A 27,673-nucleotide genomic window follows, 5' to 3' on the forward strand; every position below is an offset into this window, starting at 1 on the left:
TGCAGAGCTCTGAGATGCAGAGGGATCTGGGAGTCCTAGCGCATGAATCACAAAAGGTTAGTATGCAGGTACAAGTAATTAGGAAAGCTAATAGAATGTTGTTTATTGTGAGGGGAATTGAATACAAAAGTAGGGAGGTTATGCTTCAGTTGTACTGGACACTGGTGAGACCACATCTGGAGCACTGTGTACAGTATTGGTCTCCTTAGAAACATAGACAATAGGAGCAGGAGTAGGTCATTCAGCCCTTTGAGTTGCTCCGCCATCCAATATGATCATGGATCCTCTATCTCAACACTGTACTCCCACTCTCTCCCCATACCCCTTGACACTGTTAGAGTCCAGAAATCTATCTATTTCCTTCTTAAATATATTCAGTAACTTGGCCGCCTGTGGTAGAGAATTCCACAGGTTCACCACCCTCTGAGTGAAGAAGTTTCTCCTCATCTCAGTCCTAAATGGTCCACCCCGTATCCTGAGACTGTGACCCCTTGTTCTAGACCCCACCCCAGCCAGAGGAAACATCACCCCTGCATCCAGTCTGTCCATCTCTGCCAGAATTTTATATGTTTTAATGAAATCCTCTCTCATCTTCTAAACTGCAGTGAACACAGGGCCTAGTCGGCCCAATCTCTCCTTATACAACAATCCTGCCATCCCAGGAATCAGCTGGTGAACCTTAGCTGCACTCCCTCTATGGCAAGTACATCCTTTCTTGGGTATGAAGACTAAAACTGCACACATTACTCCAGGTGTGGTCTCACCAAGGCCCTGTACAGCTGCAGTAAGACATCCTTGCTCCTGTACTCAAGTCCTCTCGCAATGAAGACCAACATACCATTTGCCTTCCTAACTGCTTGCTGCACCTGTATGCTTGCTTTCAGTGACTGGTGTACAAGGACACCCAGGTCCCTTTGTACATCAACATTTCCCAATCTATCACCATTTAAATAATACTCTGCCATTCTGTTTTTCCTACCAAAGTGGAAAACTTCACACTTATCCACGTTAAACTGCATCTGCCATGTATTTGCCCACTCACTCAACTTGTCTAAATCGCCTGTGGTACCCCACTAGTCACCGCCTGCCACTCCGAAAAAGACCCATATAAGACAACCCACCCATTCCTGGTATGAGTCTGGTAAGAGGATGTTTCCTCTTGCATTGGAAACAGTCGGAGAAGGTTTACCAGACTAATAGCAGGAATGGGCGGGTTGTCTTATGAGGAAAGGTTGGACAGACTAGGCCTGTATCCGCTGGAGTTTAGAAGAGTGAGAGGCGACTTGATTGAAACATATAAGATCCTGAGGGGAATTGACAGGGTGGATGTGGAGAGGATGTTTCCTCTTGTGGGAGAATCTAGAAATAGGGGTCACTGTATAAAAATGAGGGGTCACCCATTGAAGACAGAGATGAGGAGAAATTTTTTCTCACGGAGAGTTGGTGAGTCTTTGGAACTCTCTTCCTGAAAAGGCGGTGGAAGCAGAGTCTTTGAATATTTTTAAGGCCGAGCGAGATAGATTCTTGATAGGAAAGGGGGGTGAAAGGTTATCGGGGGTGGATGGAAATGTGGAGTTAGGTTGAAGTCAGACAAGCCATGATCCTATTGAGTGGCGGAGCAGGCTCGAAGGGCCTACTCCTGCTCCTAACCCACATGTACCTTTAAGGGAGCGTGTCTGAAATGCTGTCAATCATCACCCACCTTGATAGGATGTGATGTAATAGTCCCATGACTTAGATTCAGTCTCCAAGCAACAGCAGGAGGAGTCTGGTGTATTGTTCATAGCGCGGAACCTTCCGTGCCTGTCCGTGTTGGGCATGTTCGGTGTTCCCACTACGGACTCCTACCCCCCGGAACTCCTTCCCCCTGGAGACTCCATCCCCCGGACCCCTCCCCCTCCCACAACTCCACTCCGGACTCCTCCTTCCAACCCCTTCCCCTCTCCAGACTCCTACCCTTACACCTTCCTCCCCCCACCCGTACACCTACCTCCCCAGTTGCCATATTGTCCCCTGTTACCCTCTCCTCCCCACGTACTCTCTCCCCCCACTCTCACCCCTCTGACGCCTTTGTTCCTCCCCAACCTCAACCCCCCCACACCCCCGCTACCTCTTCCTCTCCCAGTCAACCCTAGACCTTCCTCTCTCACCCCTCCCCCCCCCCCTCCCCCGCCAGTACATCTTCCTCTCCCAAACACAGCTGGACCTCCCTCTCCACCCCCTTCGACCATCATCCGTCGTGAGGAGACCCTCAACGGTGACGTTCCACCTCCCGTGAGCTGCCATGTCCATGAGAATCCAGTCAGCGAGTCACGGACATTCCTCCAGGGTCCCGTTGCTGTGGGGCTCCAGCATCTTCTGCTCCTCGGACCATTCGCGATGTGAGCCAGGCCCCCCGGGGGTTGGGGGTAAGTCCCAGCCTCTGCCTGTCCCACTTGTGGTGATGGGCTGTTCACCGGCGTGTTCTCCCGCCGATGTGGGCGGACGATCCAGCGTGGGGGAGGGGGTGGGGGTCCAGTATTGGGGGAGGGGGTGTGATTCTGGCGGGCTGGCCTTATAATGATCTGCAGATGTTCTTGCTATAGAGGGAGTGCAGCGAAGGTTTACCCGACTGATTCCTGGGATGGCGGGACTGACATATGAGGAGAGATTGAGTCGGTTAGGATTATATTCGCTGGAGTTCAGAAGAATGAGGGGGGGAATCTCATAGAAACCTATAAAATTCTAACAGGACTAGACAGGGTAGATGCAGGAAGGATGTTCCCGATGGTGGGGGGAGTCCAGAACCAGGGGTCACAGTCTGAGGATACGGGTTAGACCATTTAGGACTGAGATGAGGAGAAATTTCTTCACCCAGAGAGTGGGGAGCCTGTGGAATTCGTTACCACAGAAAGTAGTTGAGACCAAAACATTGTGTGTTTTCAAGAAGGGGTTAGATATAGCTCTTGGGGCGAAAGGGGTCAAAGGATATGGGGAGAAAGCGGGAGCAGGCTATTGAGTTGGATGATCAGCCAATGATCATAATGAATGGCGGAGCAGGCTCGAAGGGCCAAATGGCCTACTCCTGCTCCTAGTTTCTATGTAACTCCATTTTCCCGCCCGCTCCCCATATCCCTCGATTCAGAGAGATCTGTCTATCCCAGCCGTAAATATATTCAACAATGGAGCATCCACAACCCTCTGGGGTCGAGAATTCCGAAGATTCACCACCCTTTGGGTGAAGAAATTTCTCCTCCATCTCGGTCCTAAATGATCAGCCCCTTATCCTGAGACTGGGCCTCCGTGTTTTAGATTCTCCGACCAGTGGAAACAATCTCTCAGCGCCCACCCTGTCAAACCCCTTCAGAATCTTGTAGGTTTCAATCAGATCCTCTCTCATTCTTCTAAACTCCAGAGAATATAAACCCAATTTACTCAGCCCCTCATCGTAGGACATCCCCCTCAACCCAGGAGAACCTCACAGTGACTAGGTTACGGGGCCTGTAACCCACAGGTGACTAAGCGATGCTGTTGGATTGTCTTTAAGAACTTAAACAGTCGACTGATTAACCTTTCAGGGAAAGATATATCTGGCCCTCCTTCAGAGGTCTGGGACTATATGTGACTCCAGTCCCACACCAACCTGGCTGACTTTGAGATGGCCGCACACCTTTTATCAAAGGCCAACCACCAGCTTCTAACTAGGGATGGCCATTAAATGCCAACTGGTCAACGGATCCCAAACCAGGTGGTGAGGTGGTCGAATCCTTTATTCGATAGCTCGTTTACTTACAGAATGCAGCATTGCCAAGCGTCCACCTCCTACCTACTGACATCCCAGCGGTCCCTCTTTGTAAGTGCTCAAGCCAACTTCATCAGTCAGTCCTCTCCACCCTTAACCTTTAGGACACAACCAACTCAACATTCATGCCAACCTTGGTGGCGATGCCTTTATCCTGAGATACCTACGAGAAGTGTCGCTCGTCAAGTCTCGACAGTGCTGGTGATGGACACTCTGTCCCTCTCTTTCTCTCTTTGTCTCCTCAGGTACCTGAATTTCACCATGATGCCATGGAAAATTAAGAAGCAAGACGCCCTGGCCACCATTATCTTGGTCGCCCAGAATATCAATGGGAAGAGGCCGGCGTGGGACTTCATCAAGGTCAACTGGGCGTCCATCGTTTCCAAGTAGGTTCGTTGGCGGTTCACATCCTCCCCGTGGCTCCTGCCCCCAGCAGTCCTGCCCCCTCACACTCCGGCAGAGGCCAGAAGCCAAGCCAGCGGCGGTCAGTTTAGTGGGGGTGGTTGACATGGCGTGTCACACACCCCCACCCCCACCTACTTCACCGGACAGTCCCCCCATCACCACAGCTCCCTGGCCTCACCGAGTGCCATTGCCGGGGTTGGGGGGAGTGGTGGGGGCGGGCGCGGTGGTGGTTCTGACCCTCAGGGCAGATAGCCAGTTTCTCGTTTTGCCCTCAGTAACTCCCTGAGCATCATGGAGCGGTTGCAGCACAGTAAGAGGCCATTTGGCCCGTCCTGCCTTAGTTGGCACTTTTTCTCCTTTTGAATCGCTCTTGAGATATAGACGTTGTTGGCACAGCCAGGATTTGTTGCCTGCCCCTAATTGCCCCTTGAGACGGTGGTAGGGGTGAGCCGCTGCCTTGAACCGCTGCAGTCCCTGTGGCGCAGGCATGCCCACGGTGCTGTCCTGTAGTTGTCTGGCACAACAGAGTGGGCATTTCAGAGGGGCAGTTAAGAGTTAACCACATTGCTGGGGGTCTGGAGTCACATGTAGGTGCTACGACCACATGAAGAGGGGTAAAAATGACCCCCTTGAGCCAGCCCTCCAGCCCCGACGGTGACAGGGTTTTTTTTTGGGAATTTAGCGAGGAGGTGCTTTGCCAATGCTGCAGGAGTTTGACTAGATACACTTTCAGATTGTGAAGGATTAGACCCGCCAGCCTTTCAGTGTTTGAACAAGGAACAAGATAAGTTTATTGAAACTATATCCTGAATGAAAAAGACCTAAGTAAATCGTAAGGTCCCACGCTTTCCCTGGGCACACGCACACACACTCTCGCGCACACACACTCTCGCGCACATACACACTCTCGCGCACATACACACTCTCACGCACACACACTCTCACGCACATACACACTCTCACGCACACACACACTCTCGCGCACATACACACCCTCACGCACACACACATACACACTCTCATGCACACACACTCTCACGCACACACACTCTCGCGCACACACACTCTCACGCACACACACTCTCACGCACATACACACTCTCACGCACACACACTCTCACGCACATACACACTCTCACGCGCACACACTCTCACGCACATACACACTCTCACGCACACACACTCTCGCGCGCACACACTCTCGCGCGCACACACTCTCACGCACACACACTCTCACGCACATACACACTCTCACGCACATACACACTCTCACGCACACACACTCTCACGCACACACACACTCATGCATACACTCGCGTACACACATGCTCACACTCACACATACACACACACTAACTCGCACATACACACTCTCGCGCACACACACTCGCGCACACACACACACACTCATGCATACACTCGCGCACACACACACACACACACACACTCATGCATACACTCTCGCACACACATGCTCACACTCACACATACACACACACCCACTGGCACATACACACTCTCGCGCACACACACACTCACACACTCATGCATACACTCGCGCACACACATGCTCACACTCACACATACACACCCACTGATGCACACACACCCACTTGCACACACACACTCTCGCGTGCACACACACTCGCGCACACACACGCTCACGCACACACACACACTCATGAATACACTCGCGCACACATACGCTCACACTCACACACTCACATACACACCCACTCATACACACACACCCACTCGCGCATACACACATACACTTGCATGCATGCACACACACACACACACTCACACTCACACACACACACACACTAGTATAGGTGGTAGGATAAGAGGATAGACTTAATACTTTTTTAACAGTTAGTAAAGAAGGTAAAATAAAGGAATATACAGTGAGCTGCCCTTTGGAGGACAGCCAGCAAGCTACAGCATACAAACTTGCATTCCACCCAAGTGGGATGAAAAAGAACAGACACTCAAACGCTCTGGGGAGTGTGAAAGACCCCATCTCCTGTTGGCTTTTACACTAGCCTGAAACTTCTCAAACGTTTCCCAGATGAGACATCAAAATGCAATTAGCTGTTCTAAAAACAATGATGGCAGCACTCATGGTAATCAAATTCCTCTGGAATATACAGCCAGCAGAACTGTTTTAAGAACTGTTTACCAGGTCAGAAAGATCAGAGCTCAAATGGCCGCAAAGAAGCTCATCTCTCTCTCTCTCTCCTCCTATAAGACGGTCCTTAAAACCGACCTCTTTAACTGAGCTTTTGGTCACATGTCCCTAATATCTCCTTATGTGGCTTGGGGTCAAATATTGTTTGATCTTGCGAAGCCTCTTGGGATATTTTAGCTGCTATACAAGTGCAGGCTGTTGGTTTTATTTCCCAGCACCCCTTGGGAAGGTGGTGGTGAGCTGCCTTCTTGAGCCGCTGCAGTCCCTGTGGTGTAGGTACACCCACTGTGCTGTTAGGGAGGGAGTTCCAGGATTTTGACCCAGCGACAGTGAAAGAACGGCCGATATATTTCCAAGTCAGGATGGTGAGTGGCTCAGAGGGGAACTTCCAGGTGGTGGTGTCCCCATGTGTCTGCTGCCCTTGTCCTTCTAGATGGTAGCGGGCGTGGGTTTGGAAGGTGCTGTCGAAGGAGCCTTGGTGAGTCGCTGCAGTGTATCTTGTAGATGGTGCACACACTGCTGCCTCACCCCTTTCCCACCCCGCCTCCCGATCACCTCCCCATGTCCCCCGATGAGAAGGAAGGTGGAACAAAAGGGTTGTTGAAACTGTAAAAGCCTTGAAAGACGAGGGAGCTGAGAGGTGGGATTGATCAGGAAACAGGGAGGCGAGATTCGGGCTGACAAGCTCCGATTAAAGGTCTAGAACCGGCGGCAGGATGGGCCGAATGGCCTCCTGACGGGCTGAATTTCTAACCGTTCAGTGACTGATCCAAGCCCACGTCACACCAAACAATGATATGTTCAAGGAATAAAGACACAAAACTGCTGGAATAACTCAGCAGCGTCTGCGGAGAGAGAGGGAAACCGAGTTAATGTTTCGAGACCGGGCAACTCTCCTTCAGCGACGCGGGATTACCGCAGGGAGAGAGGGGGGGCAGAGGCTGAGAGAGGGAATCCTCGCTCCGCTGAAGTCAACTGGGGACATCTGACGACGTGAAGGGTGTCATGTAAATGCAAGTTGTTGTTGTAATGTAACTCCCCACCCCCCCACCCACACCCTATCTGACGAGCTTCCATTTTCTATGGCCAGGTTCAAGGTGACCGAGGTGATTTTGGGCCTGCTCGAGGGCGTGACGTCCAGATTCTCCACCGACGAGGACCTGCAGGAGGTCAGGATCCAGAGCGCCTAGCTCCTCCCTCCGCCCGAGCACATTGGGGGGCAGCCTCTTCCCCAAGCCCCCAGGTTAAAGGGAGGGGGTCTGTGCTCCACCACCTCAGGCCCCCTCTCCGCCGCCAAGCCCCCCGAAGCGCTTCAGGAACGATCAGGCGCTATTCAAAGTGCGGTCGCTGTAGGCCAATCTTATGCACAGCAAGCTCCCACAAACAACAGCGTGATCATGGCCCCAGAGCATCTGCTTTACTCTTATTGATGGTCGGGGGATCTTTGATTTCCACTTGAGGGGGCAGATGGGGTCCTTGGTTTAACGTCTCATCCTGAAAGACGGCACCTCCGACTGTGTGGCGCTCCCTCAGTACTGACCCTCCGACAGTGCGGCGCTCCCTCAGTACTGACCCTCCGACTGTGCGGCGCTCCCTCAGTACTGACCCTCCGACAGTGCGGCACTCCCTCAGCACTGACCCTCCGACAGTGCGGCGCTCCCTCAATACTGACCCTCCGACAGTGCGGCACTCCCTCAGTACTAACCCTCCGACAGTGCGGCGCTCCCTCAGTACTGACCCCCCGACAGTGCGGTGCTCCCTCGGTACTGACCCTCCGACAGTGCGGCACTCCCTCAGTACTGACCCTCCGACAGTGCGGCACTGCTTCAGTACTGACCCTCCGACAGTGCGGCGCTCCCTCAGTACTGACCCTCCGACAGTGCGGCGCTCCCTCAGCACTGACCGTCCGACAGTGCGGCGCTCCCTCAGTACTGACCCTCCGACAGTGCGGCGCTCCCTCAGCACTGACCCTCCGACAGTGCGGCACTCCCTCAGTACTGACCCTCCGACAGTGCGGCGCTCCCTCAGCACTGACCGTCCGACAGTGCGGCTCTCCCTCAGCACTGGCAACGGGAGTGTCGGCCTGGTTTCTGTGGCTCAATTCTCTGGACGGGGAGTTGAATCCACGACCTTCTGGCCCAAAGCTGAGAGTGTGACCTGCTGGGACTTGGCCAACACGGTGACGAAACCCATGGCCGGTCAGCACTTCATCCTGCGCCCAGGCTCCTGGTTAAATCAGGCACCGCTGACGTTACCATGGAAACAATGCCCATTCAGTTTCTGCATCCCCCACCCTGGCTCTGGGGGGGTGAAATCAGACTGATTTCCACCCCCTCGACTGGCATTCAGCTGGGCCGGTGGCTATTGGGCAGCGTGAGGTCGAGGGACAAAGGGTGAGGGTCGCCGAGAGGTTAAAGTTGGCCCTCGCCGAGCTCTTTGTGATTGGTCAGCTCGGTGAGGCGGCTGAGAGACCAGGCCACCGAATCCCTGGCGCGACTTCCAGTGGGGGGGCACCACTGGCTGCGAGGGTCCCGGGAAGGGTCACTGCCCACGCGCACTTCTCTGCCTTAACTGCCCTGACGCTTGTCGTCTCTCCTCTGCCCGCAGCTGAAGGCCTTCAAACAGACCCTCGAGGCCGATGGGCACCATTTCGCCAGCCGCATCTTGACCAAGGCGATCGAGAGGACCGCGTCCTACATCCAGTGGAGGAAGGACAACGAGGGGGAGATCTACCAATGGGTCAACAACAATCTGTGAAAGCCCCCGGGGGCACTGACCAATCCCTTCCCCTCGTGATCTGCTGGGGCCTTTGCCCCATTCCCCCCCCACCACACAGGCCTGGGCACATCATTCAGCCCAATGGGGGCACCCCCACCCATCCCACCCCACCCATCCCCAATTGTTGGTTGGACGTTTACGCCCTTGAGCGCAATGGGTCAAGGCGACACCCGGCCACTCCCACGGTTCCCACGGCCAATTTTCTTCCCCCATCCCCACACCCCCCCACCGCTGGCCCCTGGCCAGTGCACCTCCTAAGGCGGGCGCTCAGAAGACCCAGGTCCATTGGGTTCGGCTGGCGTTACCTTGGCACGTGCCCCCGCAGCAGCAGCCGATGAGCACGGCTCTGCCCCCGCAGCTTGTGACCTGACCCCGTGAAGGGCGCATGTGCCTCTTGGTCATCCTCTCCACCCCCAACTCCCGCGCCCTCCTGACCACCCAGCAGAGGGACGGAGCGGAGAGCAGCGAGGACCCAGGCTCCTGTCGTTATTCTCCCCCACAGCCAGCGCCTGGGCCTTTCACTTCTCCGAAAATCGATCTGCAGGGCGCGGCGTTTAATCCCCCTGCAGGAATATCAGGACGAGCGAAACTGATATCTAACCTCCCCAGCATCCTTGTAACTCTCGCCAACACGTCCCGGTCTGATCTACCACTTACCCCAAGGAAGACGGGTCCTAAAACTCGATTGTTGGCTGTCACGTCCTTTAAACGCTCCATTGTGCTTCAGCAGACTCCGAAAAAAGGCCACCAACTTGGTGACTGAACGGGATGGAGCAGGACGATGGAGAGGGTGGTAGATTCCCAATGTCTCACCTTCCGAACTCTCGCCTACCCCGAGCTTTTAGAAATCCTAATAAGGCAGTTTTGTCAATCCCCACATGTCACACCGATCGGCACGGGCTGGGTTAGACAACGAGAATCCTGCACCAGGCCTGGGAAAAGCTCACGGAAGTGACTTCCCAATGATTTTCAGCTTCCACGAGTGACAGAACCCCTTGCCTGTTGAGCTGCCCATGGGTGTAGCTCCCTGCCTATCTACCTTATTGGCCGCTTCACTCCCCTGCTACGTGAACCACGGAAGCCAAGGCCAGTTTGTTTTCCTATCGTTGGTATAAATTTCAAATGGTGATGCCCACCCAAATGTTTTTTCCCTGGTAGAACCAACTGCTTTTCCTCCACTGTTATCAAATGATTTAAGTTATCTGAAACGTATAAAATCGTCTGTCTTTATTCGAGTCTCCTGTTACTTCACCCTGAACCAAACCGCCACAGCACGACAACCCAGCGGGACTCTTGTTTTAATTCGTTCATGGGAGGTGGGTATGGTTGGCGAGGGAGGGGTAAGGGGGAGGGAGGGGTAAAGGGAGGGAGGGGTGAAGGGAGGGAGGGGCATCACTCCCCTCCGTGCTTATCAGGCAGAGGTTGAAGGTTCACGTGTACAATATAAAGATGTAACCCAATATATACGGCAAGTAACATTCGTGCCATGCAAATACCAGGCAATGACCATCTCCAACCAAGGGAGAATCCAGCCATCGCCCCTTGACATTCAACAGCATTCCCATCGCTGAATCCCCCACTATCAACATCCTGGGGGTTACCATTGACCAGAAACTGACGAAGGCATGTGGGATACTTGCCTTTATTAGCCGAGGCATAGAATATAAGAGCAGGGAGGTTATGCTGGAACTGTATAAAACGCTGGTTAGGCCACAGCTAGAGTATTGCGTGCAGTTCTGGAATCCGCATTATAGGAAGGATGTGATTGCACTAGAGAGGGTGCAGAGGAGATTTACCAGGATGTTGCCTGGGCTGGAGAGTTTTAGTTACGAGGAGAAATTGGATAGACTGAGGTTATTTCTCCTTGGAGCAGAGGAGATTGAGGGGGGACATGATTGAGGTGTATAAAATGATGAGGGGCAATAGATAGGGTGGACAGGAAGGAACTTTTCCCCTTGGTGGAGGGATCAATAACCAGGGGGCATAGATTTAAGGTCAGGGGCAGGAGGTTTAGAGGGGATGTGAGGAAGAATTGTTTCACCCAGAGGGTGGTGGGAATCTGGAACTCACTGCCTGAAAGGGTGGTAGAGGCAGAAACCCACATAATATTTAAGAAGTATTTGGATGTGCACTTGCGATGATGCCCATGGTATACAAGGCTGTGGGCCTAGTGCTGGAAAATGGGATTAGAATAGTGAGGCCCTTTTCATGGACCTTTTTCTGTGCTGTTGACCTCGATGACTCTTATGACTATGACTAGCCATATAAATACTGTGGCTACAAGAGCAGGTCAGAGGCTGGGAATCCTGCGGTGAGTAACTCACCTCCTGACTCCCCAAAGCCTGTCCACCATCTACAAGGCACAAGTCAGGAGTGGGATGGAATACTCCCCACTTGCCTGGGTGAGTGCAGCTCCCACAACACTCAAGAAGCTCAACACCATCCAGGACAAAGCAGCCCCGCTTGATCGGCACCCCATCCACAAACATTCACTCCCTCCACCACCGACGCACAGTAGCAGCAGTGTGTGTACCATCTACAAGATGCAATTACATCCCTGACTTGTTTACTGCACAGGATAATTGGCTGAATTGTACTTTATATCAATTCTGCTGGTCTCTGAACACTCAGCCCCACCCCTTCCCAACCAAACCTGAGGCCTTCCTTTACAAAGATGGCCGGCACAGCCGCTCTTTACGCATGCTCAACGTTGTGCTTCTTTCCTTTACAGACATGCCGGCGACGCATGCGCCATATGGAGAAGTGCCCACGACAAAGATGGCCAAAGCGCATGCTCATTGTGGACAACGTCCCCCTCAAACCAAGATGGCCACCGGGCAGGCCCGTCACGCAGCTCTCCTGGCCAACCTTTACAAATATGGCTCGACGGCCCCATGGGGGCGGGGTGGGGAGAACCCCGGACCTTTACAAAGATGGCGGCATGCGGCGCATGCTCATTGTGCTTCGTGCCGGCGCGTGACGTGTTTCCGCACTGAGCGGCAGCATGGAGTTCGCGGAGAAACAACTGAGGGAGCGGGGGTGGAGGAAGGGTAAATATGGGGGGAGCAGCGCAGGGTGACTGGATGGGGAGGGGGATAGAGCAGCGCAGGGTGGGGACGGGGAGGGGGATAGAGCAGCGCAGGGTGACTGGGCGGGGACGGGGATAGAGCAGCGCAGGGTGACTGGGCGGGGACGGGGATAGAGCAGCGCAGGGTGACTGGGAGGGGGACGGGGAGGGGGATAGAGCAGCGCAGGGTGACTGGGCGGGGACGGGGAGGGGGATAGAGCAGCGCAGGGTGACTGGGCGGGGACGGGGAGGGGGATAGAGCAGCGCAGGGTGACTGGGCGGGGACGGGGAGGGGGATAGAGCAGCGCAGGGTGACTGGGCGGGGACGGGGAGGGGGATAGAGCAGCGCAGGGTGACTGGGCGGGGACGGGGAGGGGGATAGAGCAGCGCAGGGTGACTGGGCGGGGACGGGTAGGGGGATAGAGCAGCGCAGGGTGACTGGGCGGGGGCGGGGGCGGGGAGGGGGATAGAGCAGCGCAGGGTGACTGGGCGGGGACGGGGAGGGGGATAGAGCAGCACAGGGTGACTGGGAGGGGGACGGGGAGGGGGATAGAGCAGCGCAGGGTGACTGGGCGGGGAGGGGGATAGAGTAGCGCAGGCTGACTGGGAGAGGGACGGGGAGGGGGATAGAGCAGCGCAGGGTGACTGGGAGGGGGACGGGGAGGGGGATAGAGCAGCGCAGGGTGACTGGATGGGGACGGGGAGGGGGGTAGAGCAGCGCAGGGTGAGGGGGAGGGGACGGGGAGGGGGATAGAGCAGCGCAGGGTGAGGGGGAGGGGACGGGGAGGGGGATAGAGCAGCGCAGGGTGACTGGGCGGGGACGGGGATAGAGCAGCACAGGGTGACTGGGAGGGGGACGGGGAGGGGGATAGAGCAGCGCAGGGTGACTGGGAGGGGGACGGGGAGGGGGATAGAGCAGTGCAGGGTGACTGGGTGGGGGCGGGGACGGGGAGGGGGATAGAGCAGCACAGGGTGAGGGGGAGGGGACGGGGAGGGGGATAGAGCAGCGCAGGGTGACTGGGTGGGGACGGGGAGGGGGATAGAGCAGCATTGGGTGGGGACGGGGAGGGGGATAGAGCAGCGCAGGGTGACTGGGCGGGGACGGGGAGGGGGATAGAGCAGCGCAGGGTGACTGGGCGGGGACGGGGAGGGGGATAGAGCAGCGCAGGGTGACTGGGCGGGGACGGGGATAGAGCAGCGCAGGGTGACTGGGCGGGGACGGGGAGGGGGATAGAGCAGCGCAGGGTGACTGGGCGGGGACGGGGAGGGGGATAGAGCAGCGCAGGGTGACTGGGCGGGGACGGGGAGGGGGATAGAGCAGCGCAGGGTGACTGGGCGGGGACGGGGAGGGGGATAGAGCAGCGCAGGATGACTGGGAGGGGGATTTGATCGGATTCACCCTATGATTGAAATGTAACCTCTTCATTTGTGTTTCTCTCCAAAGGGAAGGGCCTGGGTCGGAGAGAGGATGGAATCCGCGAAGCTATTAAAGTGAAGGTGAAATGTGACACAGCGGGGGTGAGTTCACTGAACAATTCATCAACAACTCCCCTCTCAGGGAGATATCTGTACACTGACTGGTTTCTCTCAGTCCCCTCTCTCTCTCAGGGAGATATCTGTACACTGACTGGTGTCTCTCAGTCCCCCCTCTCTCTCAGGGAGATATCTGTACACTGACTGGTGTCTCTCAGTCCCCTCCCTCTCAGGGAGATATCTGTACACTGACTGGTGTCTCTCAGTCCCCCTCTCTCCGGGAGATATCTGTACACTGACTGGTGTCTCTCAGTCCGCTCTCTCTCAGGGAGATATCTGTACACTGACTGGTGTCTCTCAGTCCGCTCTCTCTCAGGGAGATATCTGTACACTGACTGGTGTCTCTCAGTCACTCTCTCTCAGGGAGATATCTGTACACTGACTGGTGTCTCTCAGTCCCTCTCTCTCAGGGATATATCTGTACACTGACTGGTGTCTCTCAGTCCCCTGTCTCTCAGGGAGATATCTGTACACTGACTGGTGTCTCTCAGTCCGCTCTCTCTCAGGGAGATATCTGTACACTGACTGGTGTCTCTCAGTCCCCTCTCTCTCAGGGATATATCTGTACACTGACTGGTGTCTCTCAGTCTCCTCTCTCTCAGGGGGATATCTGTACACTGACTGGTGTCTCTCAGTCCCTCTCCTACTCTCAGGGAGATATCTGTACACTGACTGGTGTCTCTCAGTCCCTCTCTCTCAGGGAGATATCTGTACACTGACTGGTGTCTCTCAGTCCCTCTCTCTCAGGGAGATATCTGTACACTGACTGGTGTCTCTCAGTCCCTCTCAGGGAGATATCTGTACACTGACTGGTGTCTCTCAGTCCCTCTCCTGCTCTCAGGGAGATATCTGTACACTGACTGGTGTCTCTCAGTCCCCTCTCTCTCAGGGATATATCTGTACACTGACTGGTGTCTCTCAGTCTCCTCTCTCTCAGGGGGATATCTGTACACTGACTGGTGTCTCTCAGTCCCTCTCCTACTCTCAGGGAGATATCTGTACACTGACTGGTGTCTCTCAGTCCCCTCTCTCTCAGGGAGATATCTGTACACTGACTGGTGTCTCTCAGTCCCCCTCTCTCCGGGAGATATCTGTACACTGACTGGTGTCTCTCAGTCCCCCTCTCTCCGGGAGATATCTGTACACTGACTAGTGTCTCTCAGTCCCCTCTCTCTCAGGGAGATATCTGTACACTGACTGGTGTCTCTCAGTCCCCCTCTCTCCGGGAGATATCTGTACACTGACTGGTGTCTCTCAGTCCGCTCTCTCTCAGGGAGATATCTGTACACTGACTGGTGTCTCTCAGTCCGCTCTCTCTCAGGGAGATATCTGTACACTGACTGGTGTCTCTCAGTCACTCTCTCTCAGGGAGATATCTGTACACTGACTGGTGTCTCTCAGTCCCTCTCTCTCAGGGATATATCTGTACACTGACTGGTGTCTCTCAGTCCCCTGTCTCTCAGGGAGATATCTGTACACTGACTGGTGTCTCTCAGTCCGCTCTCTCTCAGGGAGATATCTGTACACTGACTGGTGTCTCTCAGTCTCCTCTCTCTCAGGGGGATATCTGTACACTGACTGGTGTCTCTCAGTCCCTCTCCTACTCTCAGGGAGATATCTGTACACTGACTGGTGTCTCTCAGTCCCCTCTCTCTCAGGGAGATATCTGTACACTGACTGGTGTCTCTCAGTCCCTCTCCTACTCTCAGGGAGATATCTGTACACTGACTGGTGTCTCTCAGTCCCCTGTCTCTCAGGGTGATATCTGTACACTGACTGGTGTCTCTCAGTCCCCTCTCTCTCAGGGAGATATCTGTACACTGACTGGTGTCTCTCAGTCCCTCTCTCTCTCAGGGAGATATCTGTACATTGACTGGTGTCTCTCACTCCCCTCTCTCTCAGGGAGATATCTGTACACTGACTGGTGTCCCTCTGTATGTAACTGTGGTGTGCTGTGTGTGACTGGTTGATGGTGATTGCTATGTTGATTGTTTGATGTGTTGTGTTTCACTAGGTTGGCCATCACGCTGGGGAGCAGTTTACATTTCACTGGTGGGATCACGTTTTCAATAAAGCTGCTGCGAACATCAATGTGGAAAGCAAAGAGGTGCTGATATAGATTTACCAGTCGTACCGTGTGTGCATCCTTCACCCCTCACCTCTCCTCTGTTACCACTTCCCTCCCAGCCTCCAATTCCCCAGTTCCACACATTCTTCCCATTTCAATCAAATCCCACAGCACGATCTCTGTCACCTCCTCCAGCCCCTACACCCCTCCCTATCTCTGTAACCTCCTCCAGCCCCTACACCCCTCCCTATCTCTGTAACCTCCTCCAGCCCCTACACCCCTCCCTATCTCTGTAACCTCCTCCAGCCCCTACACCCCTCCCTATCTCTGTAACCTCCTCCAGCCCCTACACCCCTCCCTATCTCTGTAACCTCCTCCAGCCCGTACACCCCTCCCTATCTCTGTAACCTCCTCCAGCCCCTACACCCCTCCCTATCTCTGTAACCTCCCCCAGCCCCTACACCCCTCCCTATCTCTGTAACCTCCTCCAGCCCCTACACTCCCTATCTCTGTATCCTCCTCCAGCCCCTACAACCCTCCCTATCTCTGTAACCCCCTGCAGCCCCTACAACCCTCCGAGATCTCTGCGTTCCTCCAATTCCGGCCTCTTGAGCATCCCCCGATTCCCAGCTGCCTGGGGGCCCTGAGCTCTGGAGTTCCCTCCCTGAACATCTCCACTTCTCTCCCTGTCGCCCTGTCCATCCCTCTACCTGCTCCTTTCAGACTCTTCCTTAAACCAACCTCCTTTACCTGAGTTTTTGGTCACCTGTCCCTAATATCGCCTTATAAAGTCATAACGGAGCAAGAGGCCATTCGGCCCATCGAGTCCATGCTGACTCTCTGTAAAGCATTCATGTTGGCCCCATTTTGCCCCCCTCCCACTCTACTCCTGTTTCCCTGTGAGTTTATTTCCCTCGAGTGTTTGTCCAATTTCCTTTTGAAATTGTTCGTCGTCTCTGGTTCCACCCACCCCCCACCCCCTTGTGGGCAGCGAGTTCCAGGTCATTCCCACTCGCTGTGTTTAAAAAAAAAGTTCTTCCTTACATCCCCCCCCTCCACCAGCACATACCCAAAACTTTAAACCTTATTCCCTGGGTTACATTGGCAGAGGTCACTCCCTGTCTGGTCTTTGACCGCCTTAGTACCAGCTCCTGCCACCAGAGGTCCTCAGTCGCCATCACGCGCCCCCTGGTGGTGGCAGGGGGAATGCCCACTTCACCGTCCTCACCTCTGGAGCTGTCTTCGCACAGTGGTCCGGGCACCAGGGTCCCAAGGCCCCAACGGAGTCCCTGGACACCTCCCAGCGCACCCACAGAATAACGGGGGGTCGCCCACCGAGCTGGCGCGGGTAGGTGACGAGGACGGCTGGTGCCCCCCCAGGGAAAGTGCGGTCGCCAAATGTGAAGCGTGGCATGGAGTCCCTGCCTCACTGAGGAGGGGGGCACTGAGAGTGGCCCCCAGATCGAGAGACAGTCGCAGTAACCAGTGCTCGCCATTTGTGACTCCTCAGATACTGAAGCAGTCCGTGTCCAAATGCAGCAAGACCTGGACAATATCCAGGCTTGGGCTGACAAGTGGCAAGTAACACTCGCACCACACAAGTGCCAGGCAATGACCATCTCCAACAAGAGAGATTCCAACCATCGCCCCTTGACATTCAATGGCATTACCATCACTGAATCCCCCACTATCAACATCCTGGGGGTTACCATTGACCAGAAACTGAACTGGACCAGCCATATAAATACTGTGACTACAAGAGCAGGTCAGAGGCTGGGAATCCTGTGGTGAGTAACTCACCTCCTGACTCCCCAGAGCCTGTCCACCATCTACAAGGCACAAGTCAGGAGTGGGATGGAATACTCCCCACTTGCCTGGATGAGTGCAGCTCCCACAACACTCAAGAAGCTCGACACCATCCAGGACAAAGCAGCCCCGCTTGATTGGCACCCCATCCACAAACATTCACTCCCTCCACCACCGACGCACAGTAGCAGCAGTGTGTGTACCATCTACAAGATGCACTGCAGCAACTCACCAAGGCTCCTTCGACAGCACCTTCCAAACCCACGACCACTACCATCTAGAAGGACAAGGGCAGCAGACACAGGGGGAACACCACCACCTGGAAGTTCCCCTCCGAGCCCCTCACCACCCTGACTTGGGAAATATATCGGCCGTTCCTTCACTGTCGCTGGGTCCAAATCCTGGAACTCCCTCCCTAACAGCACGGTGGGTGCACCTACACCGCAGGGGACTGCAGCGGCTCAAGAAGGCAGCTCACCCACCACCTCCTCAAGGGGGCAATTAGGGATGGGCAATAAATGCTGGGCCCAGCCAGCAACACCCACATCCCGAGAATGATGAAAAATCTTCTCTTCTTCGAAGCATTATTAAAACTCTGCAAATGGAGTGCTTTCGTATCTGGGGTTTTATCATTTAGATGGTAGTAATTAGTCTCTAATTACTGTTCCACTGTCTCAATCACATTGCCCAGGAGGAGGCCATTCAGCCCATCTTCCCTGTGCTGACTCTGATCGATCTATCCACTTAGTCCCCACTCTCCCCCGCACTCTGCTCTTTCCCCCCATGGTCCTGCAGATGATTCCCCCTTCCAGTATTTATCCGATTCCCCCCCTTTTGAAAGTTCCTATTGAATCTGCTTCCACCGCCCTTTCAGGCAGCGCCTTCCAGATCACAACAACTCGCTGTGTAAATAAAAAACAAATTCTCCTCACTTCCCCCTCTGGTTCTTTCCCCGATTCTCTTCAATCTGTGTCCCCCTCTGGTTACCGACCCTCCTGCCCAGTGGAAACAGTTTCTCCTTATTTACTCTGTCCGAATCCCCCTTCCTGATTCCGAACGCCTCGATTCAATCTCCTTCTCTGCTCTGGGGATTGTGACACTTTGTGTTTCTTGGCAGGACGGTGTGGAGGTGAAGAAGGTCGGTGAGGAGGGGGAACTGTCCATTTCAAACAAGAAGCCACGGAAAGCCCAGCTCTGCAAGGAGCTGCTGTACGGTCGGTTCATTAAGGTATTCCCACTCTTGGGGGAGACTGTGTACCGAATGTACGGGGAGACACTGGTGTCGTGGTAACGCCATCGGACGAGTAATCCAGAGCTAATGGCCCGGGGGACCCGGGTTCAAATCCCACCACCCCCGGGCGGCCGGTGGGATTTAAATCCGATTAATAAATCTGGGAATATAAAGCGAGTCTCAGTGACGGTGACCATGACGACCATCATCGATTGTCATAAAAACCCCCATCTGGGTCACTAATGCCCCCTTTAGGGAGGGAAATCTGCCCTCCTTACCCAGTCTGGCCTACACGTGACTCCAGACCCCACAGCCACGTGGTCGACTCTTAAACTGCCCCCCCCCCCCGAAATGGCCGAGCGAGACCCTCAGTTCCAAGGGGGCAATTAGGGACGGGCAACAAATGCTTATCTCACCGGAGACGCCCACATACCCGTGAAAGGATTTTTTTTAGTTAGTTCAATTGACACTCCCTGAAAGATGCTGGCTTGTGTGGCCCTGTCGTCTCTATTGGCTCCCAGTTAATAGATTTGATTCCAAATCCCTTTGTGGCCTCAGCTCCCTCCCTATCTCTGTAACCTCCTCCAGCCCCTACACCCCTCCCTATCTCTGTAACCTCCTCCAGCCCCTACACTCCTCCCTATCTCTGTAACCTCCTCCAGCCCCTACACCCCTCCCTATCTCTGTAACCTCCTCCAGCCCCTACACCCCTCCCTATCTCTGTAACCTCCTCCAGCCCCTACACCCCTCCCTATCTCTGTAACCTCCTCCAGCCCCTACACCCCTCCCTATCTCTGTAACCTCCTCCAGCCCCTACACCCCTCCCTATCTCTGTAACCTCCTCCAGCCCCTACATCCCCTCCCTATCTCTGTAACCTCCTGCAGCCCCTACACCCCTCCCTATCTCTGTAACCTCCTCCAGCCCCTACACCCCTCCCCATCTCTGTAACCTCCTCCAGCCCCTACACCCCTCCCTATCTCTGTAACCTCCTCCAGCCCCTACACCCCTCCCTATCTCTGTAACCTCCTCCAGTCCCTACACCCCTCCCTATCTCTGTAACCTCCTCCAGCCCCTACACCCCTCCCTATCTCTGTAACCTCCTCCAGCCCCTACACCCCTCCCTATCTCTGTAACCTCCTCCAGCCCCTACATCCCCTCCCTATCTCTGTAACCTCCTGCAGCCCCTACACCCCTCCCTATCTCTGTAACCTCCTCCAGCCCCTACACCCCTCCCTATCTCTGTAACCTCCTCCAGCCCCTACACCCCTCCCTATCTCTGTAACCTCCTCCAACCCCTACACCCCTCCCTATCGCTGTAACCTCCTCCAGCCCCTACACCCCTCCCTATCTCTGTAACCTCCTCCAGCCCCTACACCCCTCCCTATCGCTGTAACCTCCTCCAGCCCCTACACCCCTCCCTATCTCTGTAACCTCCTCCAGCCCCTACACCCTTCCCTAACTCTGTAACCTCCTCCAGCCCCTACACCCCTCCCTATCTCTCTAACCTCCTCCAGCCCCTACACCTCTCCCTATCTCTGTAACCTCCTCCAGCACCTACAACCCTCCCTATCCCTGTAACCCCCTGCAGCCCCTACACCCCTCCCTATCTCTGTAACCTCCTCCAGCCCCTACACCCCTCCCTATCTCTGTAACCTCCTCCAGCCCCTACACCCCCTCCCTATCTCTGTAACCTCCTCCAGCCCCTACACCCCTCCCTATCTCTGTAACCTCCTCCAGCCCCTACACCTCTCCCTATCTCTGTAACCTCCTCCAGCACCTACAACCCTCCCTATCCCTGTAACCCCCTGCAGCCCCTACACCCCTCCCTATCTCTGTAACCTCCTCCAGCCCCTACACCCCTCCCTATCTCTGTAACCTCCTCCAGCCCCTACACCCCCTCCCTATCTCTGTAACCTCCTCCAGCCCCTACACCCCTCCCTATCTCTGTAACCTCCTCCAGCCCCTACACCCCTCCCTATCTCTGTAACCCCCTCCAGCCCCTACACCCCTCCCTATCTCTCTAACCTCCTCCAGCCCCTACACCCCCTCCCTATCTCTGTAACCTCCTCCAGCCCCTACACCCCTCCCTATCTCTGTAACCTCCTCCAGCCCCTACACCCCTCCCTATCTCTGTAACCCCCTCCAGCCTCTACAACTCTCCCCGTTCCACCAGTTTCTGGCCTCTTGAGCATCTCCCGATTGGAAGAGCGCGGAGATCTTGGATGATTGTCACCCGAGGAGGTTACAGAGACGGGGAGGGGTGCGAGGGCCCTGGAGGGAATTAAAGATGAGCTTGAGAATTTTGAAATGGAGGAGTTGCTGCACCAGGGCCTGATGTTCTTCGGCCTGCACAGGGCTGGGGCGGGGGTGATAGGTGAACGGTGAGTTAGGGCATGAGGGCGGCGGAGTTATGGATGCCCTCACGTTTCCTGGGGGGGGTGTGGGGTGGGGTCCAATGTGGAAGAGCAGCCTGGAGAGCAGTCGGATAGTTGAATCTCGAGGTCATGGATGAGGGTTTCGACAGCCGATGAGCTCGACTCCCCTCTGCGTGAAGAAGTGCTTCCTGACAACACCTCTGAATGGCCCGGCTCACATTCGGAGGTTCTTCCCCCTTGTTCTGGCCTCGGCCCCCAGCCCCAAACACCAGAGGGAACCGGTTTTCTTCATCCTGTCAAATCCTTGGATTATTTTAACCACCTCAATCGGATCAGCCCTGACACCTCTCCGGGGACAGATGCAGAATGAGTGGTTAAATTACTCCGATTTAACTGAGCATTTTGACTGTGTTACGGTGGTGAGTTGTGCGTTTGTTACAGTTACAGAGACTGAAATCCACAGGAGGCCATTCGGCCCATCGTGCCTGTGTCAGCTCTTAGAAAGATCTGTCCAATTAGTCCCCGCTCCTCCCACCCCCCTGCTCTCTTTCCCCCCATATATCCCTACAAATGTTCCCCCTTCCAGTATTTATCCGATTCCCCCACTTTTTGAAAGTTCCTATTGAATCTGCTTCCACCGCCCTTTCAGGCAGCGCCTTCCAGATCACAACAACTCGCTGTGTAAATAAAAAACAAATTCTCCTCATCTCCCCCTCTGGTTCTTTCCCCGATTCTCTTCAATCTGTGTCCCCCTCTGGTTACCGACCCTCCTGCCCAGTGGAAACAGTTTCTCCTTATTGACTCTGTCTGAACCGCCTTCCTGATTTTTGAAGATATCACTCTCTCCTTTCAGGCGGCCACACTGATGCCGAGCAGCAAAGCAGCGCTGGTGGAATCAGAGCCTTCGGACGACAGTGACAGCGATGGAGATGAGAAGCTGAACCTTTCTTCAGCCACAAGGTGCAAACTCTCAGAACTGGCGTGGCCCCTTTAACCCCCAGGAGCGCTGCCTAGAATTCGCCCCGTGCTGGTGTTCCTGCCCCACACAAGCCTCCTCCCACCCCCCTCTCCCTCTTCCCCCCCCATCAACATATCCCTCTATTCCTCTCTCCCTCATGTGTTTATCCAGCTTCCACCCCCCCCTTCAATCCATCTCTGCGATTCACCTCGACCACTCCCCGTGGGAGCGAGTCCCACATTCTCCCCGCTCCCTTGGGAGCGAGTCCCACATTCTCCCCGCTCCCCGTGGGAGCGAGTCCCACATTCTCCCCGCTCCCCGCGGGAGCGAGTCCCATGTTCTCTCCGCTCCCCGTGGGAGCGAGTCCCACGTTCTCCCTGCTCCCCGTGGGAGCGAGTCCCACATTCTCCCCACTCCCCGTGGGAGCGAGTCCCACATTCTCCCCGCTCCCCGTGGGAGTGAGTCCCACATTCTCCCCGCTCCCCGGGTAAAGACATTTCTCCTGAATTCCCCATCGGATTTATCAGTGACTGTCTGTCTGATATCGATGGCCCCCCTCGTTCTGGTCTCTCCCTCCCCCACCCTGACAAGTGGAAACATCTTCTCTACGTCGACCCTATCGAACCCCTGTCAGGATTTTAAAGACCTCGATCAGGTCACTTCCCTTCTGTACAAACAGGAAGATGGAGTGAGCTTGGAATTGGAGTCTAAACAACGCTGAATGATCTCGGCTTTGTGGACTCTCGCTTGCCACAGACGGTATCTGGGGCTCTTTTGTTCCCAGTTAGTGCTGGGGCTTTTTTTGTCTGAGTTAAAATGGAACCACCATCTTTCCCTAACCCACACTCCCACAAAGCGTTTGATACAGTGCTGCACCACAGACCTGTCAGCAGAGTTATAGCTCGTGGATACAGAGTTGGCTGGGTGATAGGAAACAGAGGGTCATGGTTAAGGGATGCTTTTCAGGCTGGAGGAAGGTTTGTAGTGGAGTTCCCCAGGGATCAATGTTGGGACCCTTGCTCTACCTGATATTTATTAATGACCTCGTCCCTGGTGTACAGGGCACAGTTTCCAAGTGTGTGGATGATACAAAGCTCGGAAACATTATGAACTGTGAGGAGAATAGTGCAGAATTTCAAAAGGACATAGGTTGGACAGGTGGCAGACGGAGTTCAATGTGGAGAGATGTGAAGTGATTCATTTTGGTAGGAAGAACATGGAGAGACAATATAAAATAAAGGAGCTGCAGGAGCAGAGGGACCTGGGTGTGTATGTGCATAAATCACTGAAGGTGGCAGGACAGGTTGGGAACATAAGAAATAGGAACAGGAGTGGACTATTCGGCCCCTCGAGCCTGCTCCGCCATTCTATAAGCTGATTTTGTGTTCCGATTTCCACATCCCCATACACCCCCCGATAACCTTCGATTCCCTTGCCTAACAAGAATCTATCTACCTCTGCCTTAAAAATATCCAATGACCCCGTCTCCACCACCTTCTGAGGCAGAGAGTTCCAAAGTCGCACAACCCTCAGAGAGAAAAAATTTCTCCTCATCTCTGTCCTAAAAGGGCGACCCCTAATTTTAAAACAGTGCCCCCTAGTTCTGGTCTCACCCACAAGAGGAAACATCCTTTCCACGTCCACCTTGTCCAGGCCGTTCAGGATCTTGTAAACTTCAATCCAATCACCCCTCACTCTTCTAAACTCCAGTGGAAACAAGCCCAGTCTGTCCAACCTTTCCTCATCAGACAACCTACGCATTCCAGGTATCAATCTAGTAAACCTCCTCTGAACCGCCTCCAACACATTTATATCCTTCCTTAAATAAGGAGACCAAAACTGTACACAATACTCCAGATGTGGTCTCACCAATGCCCTGTATAACTGAAGCATAACATCTTTACTTTTATATTCAATCCCTCTCGTAATAAAGGATAGCATTCCATTAGCCTTCTTAATTACTCGCTGTACCTGCATACTAACTTATTGTGATTCATGTACTAGAACACCCAGATCCCTCTGCACCTCAGAATTATTCAGCCGTTCTCTATTTAAGTAATTCTCTGCTTTTTTGTTCTTCCTGCCAAAATGAACAACTTCACATTAAACTCCATCTGCCAGATTTTATTCTCACTCACTCAACCTATTTATATCCATCTGCAACCTCCTCATGTCCTCCTCACAACATACTTTCCTACCTATCTTTGCGTCATCTGCAAATATAGCGACTATGCCTTCACTCCCCTCATCTAAGTCATTGATGTAAATGGTAAAAAGCTGAGGCCCCAATACAGATCCCTGTGGGACTCCACTCGTCACATCCTGCCAATCGGGAAAAAGACCCATTTATGCAAACTCTCTGCTTTCTGCCAACCAGCTAATCTTCTATCCATGTTGATATGTTACCTACACCACACACTTAAATTTTCTGTAATAGTCTTCAATGTGGCAGCTTATCAAATACCTTCTGGAAATCCAAGTACAGCACATCTACAGGTTCCCCTTTTTCCACAGCGCATGTTACTCCTTCAGAAAAACTCCAATATATTGGTTAAACATGATTTTCCTTTCACAAAACCATGCTGACTCTTCCCGATTGCCTTGAGCTCTTCTAAGTGCCCAGCTATAACCCCCTTAATGATCGATTCTGATCACTTCCCCACGACAGACGTCAAGGCTAACTGGCCTATAGTTTCCTGTTTTCTGCCTCCCTCCCTTCTTGAATAGAGGGGGTTATATTTGCTACTTTCCTCTGATGGAACCTTTCCAGAATAGAGTGAATTTTGGAAAATTAACACCAGCACATTGACTACCTCATTAGTCACCTTTTTTAAGACCTTAGGATGTAGTCCATCAGGACCCGGAGACTTGCCAACCCACAGCTCCATCAGTTTGCTCAGTACCATTTCCCCACTGATTTCAATTTCACCAAATTCCTTTCTCCCCTTCACCTCCTGATTTGCAGCTATTACTGGAATGTTGAGAGTGCAGTTAATAAAGCTTCATTAATAGGGGCATAGAGTACAAGAGCAAGGAGGGTATGTTGAATTTATATGAGGCAGGAGTTCGGCCTCAGCTGGAGTATTGTGTCCATTTCTGGGCACCGCACTTTAGGAAGGATGTGAAGGCATTGGAGAGGGTACAGGAAAGATTCACGAGGAAGGTTCCAGGGATGAGGAACTTCAGTTACGTGGACAGGTTGGGTCTGTTTTCCTCGGAGAAGAGAAGTTTGAGAGGAGATTTGATGGAGGTGTTCAAAATCACGAGGGGTTTGGACAGAGTTGATGGGGAGAAACTGTTCCCATCGGGGGTGAAGGATCGAGAAGCAGAGGGACCCAGATTTAAGGGGATTGGTAAAAGAAGCGATGGAGACACGAGGAGAAACCTTTTCACCCAGCGAGTGGTGAGGGTCTGGAACGCGCTGCCCGAGAGTGTGGGGGGGGGAGACGGGTTCAATCGAGGCTCTCGATAGGGAATTGGAGAGTTATTGGCAAAGGGAGAATGTGCAGGGTTACGGGGAGAAGGCGAGGGAGGGGGCACTAGGTGAGTTGCGCGTTTGAGAGGTGGTAGAGACACAACGGGCCGAATGGCCTCGTGTGCTGTGACCATTTTGTGAAAGGAAGATCTCACATTTCAATGGCACCTGGCGCATCCTCGAGACCTCCTAAAGCACTTTCTGGCCAACGAAGTACTTGTCTTTTTGAAGTGTGGTCACGTTTGCAATGCAGCAAATATGGCAGCCAATTAGAGCACAGCAAGATCCCACACAAAGCAACGTGATGGTGACTCGGATTCACCTGTCGAAGCTGGCTGAGGGATAAATATGGGCCCCAAGACACTGGGGGGAGAGCTCCTGCCCCTCCCTGACTCACACCCCACCAATAGCGGCCGCGGGATCTTTAAACACCCACCCGAGAGGGTGCCCTCGGTTTAACGTCTCATCCTGAGCGACGGCAGCCCCCGACATTTCAGCGCCTCCCCCCCTCCTCCCCTCGGTCCTGGCGCCGGAGCGTCGGCCGGGATTTTGCGCTCGAATCTCTGCCTCGAACAGAGACAGCCGTCCGTGCCGGGTGACACCGGCACCCTCGGCCAACGCCGTTCATCTCCGCCGCCTCTCGGTGGCTCAGTCTGAGCCACGAGCGAGCGACCCACCGAGAGGCGGCCGAGATGAACGGCGTTGGCCGAGGGTGCCAGTGCTTTGGAAGGTGCGGTTGATTTGAACACGCGGACCCCGTACACTGTGCGTCGCTGGGCTACCCCGTTGCTTACCCTGTTTGTGTGTGTGTTTTGTTTGAACGCAGACTGACAGATGAAGAATTGGTACAGGCTTGCGGGGGCCGCACTGGACACAAGTGAGTGGGTCAACGTCGTCTCTTCGGGCCTCGCTGTTTTCACCCGGGGCGCTGGGCCGGATCCTCTAACCCTTTTCTCCTCCCTCCCCAGAGGTGCCCGACACGGCGTGTCCATGAGCGCCAAGCTGATGCGGCTGGAGGAGCAGGAACGCCAGTTTCTGGCGAGGTACGGGCATCTGGGTGGTGGTGGTGGTGGCGGCGTCCCCCGAGGGGCTAAGCGGGAGGACCCGGCCGGCGAGGCGATGGAGACGGAGGGCGAGACGACGAAGAGGAGGAAGAAGAAGAAGAAGAGGAGGAGAAAGCACACCTCCCCTGAGCGCGACGTCGACTGCAGCGGGAGCGAGGCGGCGGGAGAGCGTCAGCGCCAACAGGGGACCGGCGGCGAGTGCCACCTGCCCGCTGGCGAGCGGAAACCGGCGCCCGCGCAGGGACCCGGGGGGGCGGAGAGGAAGCAGAAGCGCAAGCGGAGGAAGGAGGAGGAGGCGGCGGCCTGGCTGCCGGGGAGTGAGGGCGTCCCAGAGGGCGGAAAGACGGGAACGAGCAAGAATAAAAAGAGGAGTAAAGGCGAGCGGTGCCCTGACGGCTGACGGACGGACCGGCGTGCTGGGACTGTGCTGCCGCCCAGGACCGCCGTCCGCCAGGGTGAAGCTCCCTGACCACCCAGGCCGGGCTGTGAGCGGAAGCGGTTTTTAATTCGTTGCGCTCGACTCTCGAGCTGAGCAATAAAGACGAAACCTCTGCAGACGTGCAGCGTCGTGAGACTTTACATTTCTCTAGCGCCTGCCTCAGGCCCTTCGCGGTCAGTTAGGCGCCCACTTGGGAGCGCAGTCGCTGTTGTCACGTAGGAAGCACAGGGCAGCCAGCGTGCGCACAGCAAGATCCCACCGATGGCGGCGTGGTCATTCGGGGGAGGCTGCGGTCTGGGGTAGGGGGTCACGTCACTGGGGCTGACGATCCAGAGGCCCCAGGCTTAATGCTCTGGGCTCAAACCCCACCAGGGTTAATTAATTAGGAAATTTAATTAACGAATAAATCTCGACCCCACAGCGACAATGAGGAGAAGGTTTCTCAGGCAGCGACTGGTTGGGATCTGGAATGCGCTGCCTGAGAGTTTGTTTTTGATGAGG

General features: G+C 54.6%; 1 protein-coding gene and 1 long non-coding RNA gene across 2 annotated transcripts; both read left to right on the forward strand.

The window, feature by feature from the left end:
* The first annotated feature begins 4,054 nt into the window (after positions 1-4,054).
* Positions 4,055-10,360, forward strand: LOC144676093 (uncharacterized). Its single transcript, XR_013575241.1, has 3 exons — positions 4,055-4,167; positions 7,468-7,546; positions 8,985-10,360. It is a non-coding gene; the product is annotated as an uncharacterized LOC144676093 (long non-coding RNA).
* A 1,320-nt stretch (positions 10,361-11,680) lies between these two features.
* On the forward strand, positions 11,681-27,288 carry gpatch4 (G patch domain containing 4). Its single transcript, XM_078536606.1, has 7 exons — positions 11,681-12,205; positions 13,667-13,740; positions 15,770-15,862; positions 18,747-18,857; positions 22,090-22,196; positions 26,496-26,546; positions 26,638-27,288. The coding sequence occupies exons 1-7, from the start codon at positions 12,160-12,162 to the stop codon at positions 27,131-27,133; spliced, it is 978 nt and encodes a 325-aa protein (XP_078392732.1). The 5' UTR covers positions 11,681-12,159; the 3' UTR covers positions 27,134-27,288.
* Positions 27,289-27,673: the final 385 nt, after the last annotated feature.

The sequence above is a fragment of the Cetorhinus maximus genome, unplaced genomic scaffold (genome assembly GCF_964194155.1).
Source record: "Cetorhinus maximus unplaced genomic scaffold, sCetMax3.hap1.1 HAP1_SCAFFOLD_1350, whole genome shotgun sequence".
In the NCBI taxonomy this organism is placed as follows: Eukaryota; Metazoa; Chordata; class Chondrichthyes; order Lamniformes; family Cetorhinidae; genus Cetorhinus; species Cetorhinus maximus.

What these genes read in the sequence shown, in the direction of transcription:
- gpatch4 (XM_078536606.1), top strand. Translation starts at nt 12,160, where the DNA reads ATGGAGTTCGCGGAGAAACAACTGAGGGAGCGGGGGTGGAGGAAGG. An exon ending in GGAGCGGGGGTGGAGGAAGG is followed by an intron (nt 12,206 to 13,666) that starts GTAAATATGGGG and finishes TTCTCTCCAAAG; the next exon opens with GGAAGGGCCTGGGTCGGAGA. An exon ending in TGTACGGTCGGTTCATTAAG is followed by an intron (nt 18,858 to 22,089) that starts GTATTCCCACTC and finishes CTCTCCTTTCAG; the next exon opens with GCGGCCACACTGATGCCGAG.